General features: G+C 33.0%; 2 protein-coding genes across 2 annotated transcripts; one reads left to right on the forward strand and one right to left on the reverse strand.

The window, feature by feature from the left end:
* Nucleotides 1-2,271: 2,271 nt before the first annotated feature.
* Nucleotides 2,272-5,442, forward strand: LOC109170313 (tryptophan aminotransferase-related protein 4-like). The gene is made up of 5 exons (XM_019319366.1): nt 2,272-2,622; nt 3,913-4,228; nt 4,337-4,629; nt 4,698-4,978; nt 5,047-5,442. Exons 1-5 carry the CDS (start codon nt 2,312-2,314, stop codon nt 5,256-5,258), a joined length of 1,413 nt encoding a protein of 470 aa, XP_019174911.1. The 5' UTR covers nt 2,272-2,311; the 3' UTR covers nt 5,259-5,442.
* Nucleotides 5,443-7,899: 2,457 nt separating this feature from the next.
* LOC109169822 lies at nt 7,900-8,575 on the reverse strand. The gene is made up of 2 exons (XM_019318713.1): nt 8,475-8,575; nt 7,900-8,395 (listed from the first exon to the last, which is right to left on the reverse strand). The coding sequence occupies exons 1-2, from the start codon at nt 8,573-8,575 to the stop codon at nt 7,900-7,902; spliced, it is 597 nt and encodes a 198-aa protein (XP_019174258.1).
* Between the last annotated feature and the right edge of the window lie 4,116 nt (nt 8,576-12,691).

Raw genomic sequence — 12,691 nt, forward strand, 5'->3', positions numbered from 1 at the left:
TCTGGATATCAATTTGTGAGAGATGCTGAATTGAGACAATGGAATTCAAGTGATATGTATATCTACATTTGACAAATCCTCTATACTTCATTAAATTAGTGTGACATGTTATTCAAAAAAAGACCAGGTAATTTCTAAATTCAATTTACTCTTTTTCTTTGTTTTCAAATTTTTATTATTAAGTTTACTAGCTTAATTTTTATTAATAAGTTTATCTCATATCTAGGTATCAAACGAGCAACCACATAGTGTATGAAGTTCTACTACTTTGATGGTAAATGTGCAAGAATCTACAAGGTATTAAAACTAATTCGAAAACATGATTTCATAGTTTCAAAATTTTTTAAGATGGAAAATCATATTTTATAAAATTAGGTGGTTATTAAATTAATGTGCTCACGTCATAAAATAAGTTATTTTACATATAACAAAAATGATATTCTCAAACAAAAGAACTACTATTACTTATTCTTTGATGTTCAATCCAACAAATAACAAAATAAAAAAATTACACGAACTAAAATTTACAACATTTGCACATTCATTTACAAAACTTATAGGACCAGTAAGAAACATACTTTTAGATGAGATTGGAAACAATTGCAAATACATGTTAACTAAATAACACAATTACAAAATAGTTGAAAAATATCATTACAAACAATTACAAATGTGTATATTCATCATAATGTGAATTTCTTGTGAAAAATTACTAAAAACCAACAAAATATATTTTACGTGAATATTTATGAAACTTCATAAAATAAAATAAAATAAAAACTACATGCAATTTATCTATTTAAAAATAATTTACTAATCAAGTTAAAACATTGGGCACAAGTTTTCGCGCAAAGCGCGTGGGAAAAACTAGTCATTCCAATAAAAGTTAAAAATAAATTAGGTAAACGTAAATTACTAAATCTTTAGTTTACAGAATAGTTCACCCGGGTACCATAAACGCCTTTATTGAGGCTTGAACTCGCTACATTTCAAATGGAAGTCCAACTCAGGTACCATTAGACCACATAGTCTTGGTCAAATACTACATTATATATATATATATATATATATATATATATATATATATATATATATATATATATATATATATATATATATATATATATATATATATATATATATGGATGCACTCAGGTGCGAATAAGTGCCAAGGAAGGAATATGCGAACGAATCAGCGCACGACACGTGTCCAGATCTAATAGCTTAAAAAAAACGCGGTGGCATTTTCGTAAATAATTGAACATCAAAGTGCAAGTAAAATCACTTACAAGTGCACCTACTTTCACCTATAAGTGCATGTAATTTTGCCTTGTTAGCATTCACTTCCCGCAAACATTCATGCACCTAGGTGCAACTACTTATAACTATGTGTGCAACTACTTATAACTATAGGTGCACTTAGTATTGATGCTCAGTGTAAATTTTTACTTGCACCTATAATACATTTTACATGCACTTGTAATACATTTTACTTGCACTTCGATGTTCAATTATTTACGAAAATGCCACCGCACTTTTTTAAAAAATCAGTGTTTCTCATCCATTAGATCTGGACACGTGGACAGACAGAATCCATTCCTATTTCGCTCTGGGCGAAGCATTCGCACCTGAGTGCGATTATATATATATATATATATATATATATATATATATATATATATATATATATTATGTTCAGTTGGAGAATTAAAACATATAACATATGACAAACGTGTAAGTTATTAGAACTTAGAAGTGTTCAACAAGGCGGCTTATAATCATCAGCAATTACAATGTTTATTGTTAATTAAAAATGTTTTACTTTCCGGCATGCAATAATAAATAACTTAATACATTGACTTGTTGAGATTAGCAAATTGAGTTCACAAACTTAAATACATTTGAATTCATTATTAGTGTGAAGGTGAAGAACCAAAATTTTACATTATTACATTTAAATTTAATATTTACTAAATGAATTTTAAGTGGTGAACCAAATTTAAAACAAAATCAATAGTAAGTGACCATTTACGATCAAATTGAAAGGTAATCAATGAAAAATTGAAAATTAGTAAAAGTCAATAATCAATAGTTATGATCTAATTAAAAATTGAGAAAAAAATATAAATGTAAATAGTAAACGATCAGAATTAACTCAAAATAAAATTAAAAATTGCAGACGTCACTAGTGCATTGGTTTATTTTATGAAAAAAAACATTTAAATGTCACAATCTATATATCATCTATTGTCCGTTACACTATTCCAACATCTGGAATTATACAACCTCAGATCAGAATTCCAGAGGCAAAATGGCCAAAGGGATGCAGGGATTTGGCTATGCGTTTTGCCTTCTGCTTTCCGTACTGCTCAATATTTTGTTGGTTGCGAATATTTTGTATGGGGGAGATGGAGAGTGGCGGCTCCGGGAGCTGAAGTGGAGCCAGGACGCGGCGGCGGCGGCGGAGACTGTGGCGGCGCTTCAGTGCTCCGGCCATGGCAGAGCGTATATCGACGGGAAGATTGGTGACGATGGTATTACACCTGTGTGTGAGTGCCACAACTGCTATTCTGGTCCTGATTGCTCTCTCTTATTGCCTGACTGCTTTGCTGATGCTGACAGGTATGCATATATGCTCTTCATCTCTATATATGTTAGAATTTGTGGGAAATTTTTATTCTTATTACAGAGGAAACGAAGAAAAATAAAAGAATCAACAACTTCATACATGTATATATACGTTTTGCCTGAATTTATAACGATGTACTTTTTGAAAATATGCATTAATTGTTCAAACATGAAGGTTATTGATGATTTGATGGTTACATGTACGGCGGATCTAGAGGGGGCCAATGAGTACAGTTGCCCCCCTCCTTCACTCCCATGTCAAATAGCGCATCAAACTTTTACCGTTTGTGCAATTGAATCATTTAATATTACAAAAATTATGCAATTGGTATGGGAGGTGTTTGGTAAATTGCTATTAGAGTTAATACCCAAAATAGTCCCTCGACTATGTCGTAATTACCAATTTGGTCCTCGACTATCATTCTTACCCAATTAAGTCCTCAACTATACAATTTTTTACCCAATTTAGTCCTTTGTCAATTTGACTGTTTGTTGACTGTCAAAAGTGGAAATAAAGTTGTAATTTTACAAGTTTTCTCCTTCCTCCTCATTTAGCAGCGCCAAACCATGTAGCAATAAGCTCCGGCTGGGTTCTAAACCTATCAGTATCGAAGTAGTGGTTATGCATCGAATAGCCCATGAATTTGATTTCCAACGATTTTTTGACGATCGAAATCTGATCGGAGTGTATTGCTGCATGGTTTGGCGCTGCTAAATGGAGAGGAAGGAGAAATCTTGTAAATAATACCGACTTTTGACAGTCAACAAACAGTCAAATTAATACAGAGGACTAAATTGGGTAAGAATTGTATAGTTGAGGACTAAATTGGGTAAGAATTGTATAGTTGAGGACTTAATTGAGTAAAAGTTACATAGTTGAGGACTTAATTGGGTAAGAATAGTAGTTGAGGACCAAATTGGTAATTATGACATAGTCGAAGGACCATTTTGGGTATTAACTCTTGCTATTAGCTAATTGAGTTAGTAAATTTGACTAGTTGATATTATTAGGTGATTGTAGAAAAATGTTTGATAAATTAGCTGCTGATTAAATGTAAAATATTTTTTCAAAAAGCTCAGGGAAAAAGTTACTTTGTCCAGTTTTTTAAATTTTAGCATTTTTGACTTTTGAGCAATAAAAAACTAATTAATCAAACACTCATATTGATGGTTTAACCAACTCAAACAGTTAATAGTGGTCAAATAAGTCAAAATTAGCTGATAAGCTAATTATGCCAAATGAAATTTAGAAGATGATGAGAGAAATGTATGTTGATTGAGCAGTGGGGATCCTTTGTTTCTGGAGCCTTTCTGGGTGCAAAATGCAGCTAGCAGTGCGGTGGTTGTGTCAGGATGGCATCGGATGAGCTATTCATTTCCTGGTAGTTCAAATCCAGGTAGTGCATATTTCTCCCAAGAACTGGAGAATCACATCCGGAAAGTGCACGCCGTTGCCGGAAATGCAATCACCGACGGCAAATATATTGTCTTTGGTGTCGGCTCAACTCAACTCTGTAATGCGGCTGTTTATGCTCTTTCTTTGGAAAACTCCTCCTCTCTTTCACCGGCAAAAGTCGTCGCCAAAATCCCCTTTTACCCGGTACAGATCAGACTCTCATTATTAATTTAAACTTCTTTTAGTTGAGATGGAAGGAAAGGTATATTTAATATTTTCCTTGAATTTGTTTTGTTTTCTGTTTGTCCACAGCTTTATAAGTCGCAGACTGAATATTTTGAGACCAAATATTATGAATTCCAAGGAGATCCGTCTTTGTTGAAGAATGATACAGATGCAGCTGGAAATGTGATCGAGTTTGTAACTTCCCCCAACAATCCAGATGGCCATTTGAGGGCGCCGGTTGTAGGAGGTCCCTTTGCAAGGGCGATTTATGATAGAGCTTATTACTGGCCTCATTTCACAGCCATCCCTGCTGCCGCTGATGAAGATCTTTCCATTTTCACCATCTCCAAGCTCACCGGCCATGCTGGAAGCAGATTCGGGTGAGAATAATGTATGTGTGAGTTTATATTTTTATAACAAAAATGTTTAAACATACCACTCAACGCAGGTGGGCAATTGTAAAAGATAAGAGTGTGTATGAAAACATGTTTATGTATATAAAGGCAGCAGAACTGGGAATTTCAAAGGAGACACAGTTGAGGGCTCTGACTCTCCTGAAAACAGTCCTCCAGGGTGATGGCAGGGGAATCTTCAACTTTTCCTATGAAAAAATGAAGAGCAGATGGGAAAAGCTGAGCCAGATCATATCCCAGTCTCATAGATTCACCCTCCAAGAAATCTCTCCAAAGTACTGCAATTTTTTCGAGAAAATTCGAGGACCCTCTCCAGGTAAAGAGTCTTGTTCTTGATTTTCATTGATGAAACTGGGAATAAACACAGAGTGTATGAACTTGCAGCGTATGCTTGGGTGAAGTGTTTATGGGAGGAAGAAACAAATTGCACTACAGTCCTGGAAGCGGCGAAGATCATAGGGCGAGCGGGCAGCATGTTCAGCGCCGAGGATCGTTATGTGCGGCTCAGCCTCCTCAAGAGAGACGACGATTTCGAACAGTTGCTAGTTCGGTTGAGGGAGCTGGTCGCCATTGAAGATGGTGCGAAAACCATGTGAATATAACATTATAATAAGTCACAAGGCTATGGTTATTCATTGCATGCCTTCTTGGAATAATGGTTGTGGGTCATAGAAAAAATTGTACTTGGAATTTGGTTTCCAGGTGTGTATTTCATTGACGCTATTCCAAAAGGTAAATAGTCCACTTGGAATTTGTTTTCCTGGTGTTTATTGTGAGTAATTACTGTGTATGGCAGATATGGGGTATAATAATTTAAGATTTAATGCTTCAACATATACACAGATGGCTAAAAAGATTCAGAGTTTAGCTCTGCATTGTATGTTTTTTTTTTTTTTTTGGTTATGTTATGAATTTATTTTGATTTCACAATGAGGTAAATCAGTTGAATAAATAAATATCAAACCAAATCATAAGGCTAATAAATAATATTTATAAGGGAAAAGGATCAAATACACTCTCGAACTTTAGCTTAAAAGTCAATTAGGCCCCTAAACTTTTTAAAGGTTCAATTACACACATCAACAATTCATTTAAGTGCAATAAAGCCCAAAAACAAATTAATGACCTGCTATCACAGGTCATTAGGGTCCAGGCCACCTTCCGGCGAATTTTTCAGCAAAAAAAAAAAAAAAAAAAGTGACCGGCAAAATTTTCAACAAAAGAAGTGATCGGCGAAATTTTCGGCAAATTTGGGTCGGTTGCTAGTCACCTTTTTTATGTCGGAAAATTCGCCGGAAGGTGGCCTGAACCCTAATGACCTGTGATAGTAGGTCATTAACTTGTTTTTGGGCTTCATTACACCTAAATGAATTGTTGATGGATGTAATTGAACCTTTAAAAAGTTTAGGGGCCTAATTGACTTTTAAGCTAAAGTTCGAGGGCCTATTTGACCATTTTCCTTATTTATAATAGTCAAAAGCCCTGTTTGGTAAAATATAAGCCTATTAGTCAATTTTGACTTATTTGATCACTATTAATTGTTTGACTTGGTTAAAAAATCAACTCTAAAATATTAAAATTTCAAAAGCTGATCAAAACAACTTTTTCAATTAACTTTTTGAGAAAAGAAATTATATCAAACAGCTAATTTACCAAACACCTTCTACAATAAGCTGGTATTATCAACTAGTTATATCCTCTAATTAACTCAATCATCTAACAGTCATTTATCAAACAGAGCCAACATTTAAAATTATAACTATCAAACCAATTTATCTGGGTTGTCAATTTATGAATAATACATCTTTGACGGTAAATACTAAGATGACAATTTTAAATAACCAGAGTCTTAATTTAATCCTACATGACTCTAAAAAAAAATAACCAAAAATTTTGGGCTCATTTCCTAACTAAAAAATTTCTTCAGTTTTTCTAGAAAATTGAAGAATTGAAGAGTTAATACCCAAAATTGTCTTCGACTATAGTGGTTTTTCTCAATTTCGTCCTAAACGACTTTGGTGACCTAATATAGTATCAGGCTTTTGTGTTTCGTCCAATTTAGTCCTCCGTTTGTTATTCCGTCAAATTGGTGTTAAATAAAGGGACAATTCAATAATATCAATATTGACATCTCTTTACTTTCAACCTGCGAAGTGAGAAATCTCTCTTTCTTATACGAATTACACCCAGAGTTACTCTCAGACCTACGAATCAAATTTTATATTTGCAGCTTTAGAAGTGATTCTGGGAGTAATTCGTAAAAAAAGATAGATTTCGCACTTCACATGTCTATGAATAAAGAGATGCCAATATTAAAATTATTGAATTGTCTATTTATTTAACAACAAATGGACGGAATAACAAATGGGGGCCTAAATTGAGCAAAAACATAAAAGTCTGGAACGAAATTGAGTAAAAACACAAAACTCTGGGACTACATTAAGTCACCAAAGTTGTTTAGGACAAAATTGAGAAAAATCACTATAGTCGAAGACGATTTTGGGTATTAACTCAATAAAAAATAAAAATAAAAACATGTTTATTATCACAAATTTTCATTTTGAAAAGTGAAACAATTTTAAATTTTATAGAAAATTGAATAACTTTTAAAAATTGTTTTCTAAATAGAAAACATAATCATCAATCATTTATTTGGTTATATATCACTATAACCACGTCCCTCATCATTATCTACTTACATATTTAATCCGCATGGACAATTCAACTGGTTATAGAGGTGAAATTCATTACTATAATTACGTACATAGGTTATCATATTCTTTTCCTTATCAAGACATCTTATCTTTTTTAATAGCATTTTTTTTAGACACCCGTTTCAGCCGAATGCAATCTGTCCAGAGTTGCGACACGCGAAACCGGCTCGGCCGTCGGCACCGTAACATCACACCGTGGCTTACCCTCTGCTGGGACTAACCACGGCTCGCCAACTTCCCTAGGACCACGCTTTCCACCCTCCCGTAGTTCATCACTTTACGGATATAAATCTACCGGCATGCATGGCAGCCTCCCTCGCCTTCAAACGGAACTTGTGAGAATGCCCTAACACTACTGGAAATTATGGAATTTTCGACCACCTGAAAATGATTTTAAATCAAGTTGATACCAAAAAGTGGTCGGAAATAGCAACAAAGATTTTTCCGGATATCAAAAGTGGTCGGAACAAGGCTTTCGACTTGATTTAAAATCATTTTCAGGTGGTCGAAAATTTCATAATTTTCAGTAGTGTAACAAACCACAGAAGAAACAAAAGGTATGGAGCCTCTCGTACTTGAAATTTACCCAACAAGTTGTTTTGTCACGTTTAAGGAGCTTCATTCTTCTCTTCAATGGTTGTGCTCGATATAGAGACTCAGATACGGTAGAAAGCTTTCCACGGAGTGCCAATGAATCTATCGTCCAACTTAATGAACGAGCCAATAAAATTTCCAATTTGTTCCAATATTGGCTCAGACTGTAACCGAGAGGAAGATCATGCACTTGAACCCATAGGTCAACGGAATCAAGGACAACATCGGCCGGTAGAACCCCCTCGGCAAGCTGTCTACACACAAGCGTTTTACCCTCAAAAGACCATGGCCCCTCCTCCAGAACGTACTCCATGTCCGTTTTGTGATAGAAAATAAACATGAAGAGATTCAGTTGGACCTCAGTTATCTGAACCCCTTTACCGGTTGCAGACAGACGCCATGACCTCACGACGCATATACTCCACCTTCACCAAACGCGTTGACAGAAACCGACCAACAGCAACCCATGTCTCCTCCTCCCCTTCTTGATAGCTGGCTGCTTACCCCTCCACTGGTTCGAAAGCAAGGGCCTCTTCCTCTTCTAAAACCATATCCCCCCATCTAGCTGTTATTCCTGCGACACCTGCACTCGTATTCAACGCCATGCACACACAGCTAAAGAGGCCAATACTGCCACAGAGCTACGAAGCAAAAGAACCGGACCAGAATTGCCGGAAAAAAGTCAGAAAAGCGATGAAAACCTAGGCAAAACCCTAAGGGGGAGAGAAACCTTAGACTTGAGATGCTAGAGAGAGAATTTTATAAATAGATCTTATTTGCTTATGGGATTAAAGTTAGACATTATTATTCACATTATCAAAATTAAAACTTTAAATCTACACCAAATTTTAAATTTTGCTTGAACGCGCTATATTATTGGTTTAGATATTTTTAGTTATGTTATATATTGTAATACAAGTTTGGTTCAGATATTTGATATTGAAATTTCATATATATTAGACATCAAAGTAAAAATGATATGAATACAAGTCATTCAAATAAATATATCTAAAAATATTTTAAATATTAGTTCAAAAAATATTAATACTATATAAATTAAATTTTAGGTGAACTTAATAGGTTATTGATTGAGATATGTTTTTAGTTATGTTATATATGGATCTAATTTGGTTCGGACATAGAAGGTAAAAATATTATATATATTAGATTTAAAAGTAAAAATTATATTTATTCAATTTAAACAAAATATATTCAAAAATATTTTAAATATAAAGTTTTAAAATCACTCAAAATTAAACTATTTTATAACATTAGTCTAAAAGAAAAAGTAAATTTGAACAAATGAGTATTAATAAACAAATTTTATAAATAAAAAACAAAGAATTAAAATTTAAAAAATTAACAAATAGAAAACAAATAATAATTTTCTGAAGTCCAATGGACCTTTTGTTTACTCCTTGCAGCAAGGATATATATGGGATTTGGGATATGGGATTTGGGATAGTCGTGACTTTATGAACATATATGAACTTACCGTAATTTCTTAATGAACTCATAGTAGTAGGACGGAACCAAAGGGGACATGGGGGCGGCTGCCCCCTTCCACCCCACACCATAGCTGCCCCATTCCACCCCACCCCATATATAATCTTTGTACGTATGTATATATATATATATATATATATATATATATGTATGTATGTATGTATATGTATCTATGTATGTATATATAGTATAGGTTTTATTATCATCATAAGATAAATCAACACCTACCATTATCCACTAAGAGTCTAAAACAACGTGACAAAGAACTAAACAATCAATTTCAAATATGACTTGGTAAAACGCTATGTATATAATGTCAAAATTAATGTGAATATATCTATTGAGTGTGAATGAGATAACATAGGTCTCTTTCAACTTAATTATAAATCGAGTTCAAGCCTTGAAAATGCAGCTACCTTAAAACTCATAAGAGAATGAATGCTTTGCCACTCTTTGTGGTTTTATTCAGTACAAATAAGGCTAGTCTTAGTATATGGTTGTTAATTGATTAATTGAGAAAACTTTTAGTTAGACAAGTAATAATAATATATCAATAATAATGTGAGGTTAGTTAAAGGTATATATAACGTTACACTAATCACATTGTCACATTTATATAAGCTCGTGGGTGGTGGGTATTTGAGTGGTTTGAAAAATATAAAAAGATTGAGCAAATTAGAGGGTGACACGCATGGGTTGCATGTAGATGTCATGTTAACGGGGCCGACCATGAAGACAATCACATGCCGATGATATATAGATCATAGATCCCACTGTGTGTTATCATTTCTATGGCCAATTCAATTCCAAGTGGGCTTATGAAACATAAAAAAGAGCCAACACTATATATAAATCTCCAACCTCATTCACCCACGTATCTCATTATATATATTGTCTCTCCACACATCCTCACCTTATTTTACCCGCCCTACTTCTAATTTCTTCATATTTTCCCACCTAATTTGACTTTGACCCCTTATCTTAATGTCAAACACAATAATTTTTATACTTAAATGATTCTGTTAAGACCTTTTTAATCATATCGAACTAGTTACGCAGAATACGATTTATCTGTCTTTATGTAATTTAAGATTATTACATAAGAGCATGATTTATTTGACGTATGATTTTTGGATAGTGAATATAGATTGCACTCGTTACCTTAAAAAATTAAATAAAATAAATTATATCCATTCACGACTATAAGTGTTTTATTTTTAAATACGTTGTACTTGGGTGGACTGCGTGACAATAATCGATGTTATTTGTACTTGAGATTCTACTACGTCTTGGACTCAACTATAAGACATTTATGGAAGATTGTATTAAAGAGATATTTGGTTTGGTAACCGCAAGGTTTCAAGTTGACCTCCTCATGAAAACTGCCTATTGGCATTATTAGTTTGAGCGGGTCAACTTTGAACAATTTAAGTTGATTTACTTCATTGTTGTTCTTCATTGGCTAAGGTCACAATACTAATCGATTTTACTCAAAACGTCAATTTAAATAGTAGTTGTGAGTTTTATTATCGTAAATCAAATAACTGTATATTTGTATTGGTGGGATGCTATTATGCTTTTTGTAATTTAGTTTTTCTTTAATTATGTTGAATTGGTTCTTGGTTGTATTAAAAAAAAAATGGTGCTAGTGCTTACGTGTGGAATTTATTTTTTGAAGTATATATATTGATCGGTTGCAAGAAATATAATTAAAATAAATTGTGATGATGTCCCACAGAGCACTCATACATAAATATCTTGTTGATGAGTCGGCTTGGTCGGAGAAGAAAAACAAGTAAACTACTAAAATATGCAGTAGTCCAATCTCTAGATATTTATAATCATCTTCATTCTCCGCCACCCAACACACTACTTGTTCGCATTTTCATCCTCCACCGTCGATTTACCTCCAATATCCATCCTCATATCTAAATATTCACCAATATATGTCTTTTATATTTTCAAATTTTTAATTATACTACTTTTTCACGCAAATAAGATAATGCCCAATGTTTATTTTTAAACTTCAAAGTAAATCAATTCCGCAAAATTATATAAGAGATGTTCATACATAGGTAATTGAACGTTGAATTTTTTTTTATTTAAATCAGTAATGCAAGATAATATAAGAGATTGTTATAACTATCACTAAAATAAATGTTTACAACTTCGTAATAACGATAATCTAATTACAGCCTTATTATATTTATTGTTTCCTATTACAATATTTTAAGAAGAGTTACTGTTATTTAATGTTATGTATGTGTGTATCTCACCGCCCATGAACATATTATGTGCACTGTCGCACTGAGGACCTTTTATGTGCATACTATATATACTTCATTTATTTGTTTAATATTATTAGGGTGTGTTTGGTTGGTGGGTTTTGCCCATAGGAATGGGTATGAAAGTGATTGTTGTTGTTTGGTTAATAGGTTTTTAGAACATTACTATGGGTTTCGAATACCCCATCAATTGAAAAACCCATACCCAAATAAAATAAGGGTTTCATTCCCTTATTCATTCTCAAGCACTACTATTAATAACCATTCCCATTCCACCCTACTACCAAACATGTTAAATACTTTCACCAAAACCCATTACCATTACTAAGTATTCGATACCCATTCCGATTCCGATTCCTATGTGCGAACCAAACATACCCTTATTACTTTAAATTGGCTAAAAGAATTGTATAGTAATTCATGATATTTAATTTAGTAAACATGTAATAGTACTAGTATATAATTTATTCAATCTACACATTTAATGGTTTAATTAAAAACAGTTACCTGTCACAAATAATATACAAGCAATCTTTTAACAGGCTGAATTGAAGAAATACGGCACCAAATTATACGTGTTATGTTTCAGGTTTTGTGCCCTAAGGCAAAACTCAATTAGAGATATGAATTTGGTCTTGTTGTTAATAACTAGATGACATCAACAAAAATAAGATGTGAATTTAATTGTATTGCGAGTAGTATATAAACATTATGCGAATCTCAAAATTTACTGTACGTGTTTTACACATTTATTTTTCATACTTATTATTATTATTTTTTGAAATATCATTCTTATTATTCTTTCCTTTATTTATTTTTAATTACTTTTATTATAAGGATAATAATACCAACTTTTGAACCAATCATTATAATTAGAAGTGCATTGATGCTATCTTTACCCAATTCACATGCTCATGTACTCATGTTTAT

This window comes from Ipomoea nil, unplaced genomic scaffold (assembly GCF_001879475.1).
Source record: "Ipomoea nil cultivar Tokyo-kokei standard unplaced genomic scaffold, Asagao_1.1 scaffold3321, whole genome shotgun sequence".
Taxonomy (NCBI): Eukaryota; Viridiplantae; Streptophyta; class Magnoliopsida; order Solanales; family Convolvulaceae; genus Ipomoea; species Ipomoea nil.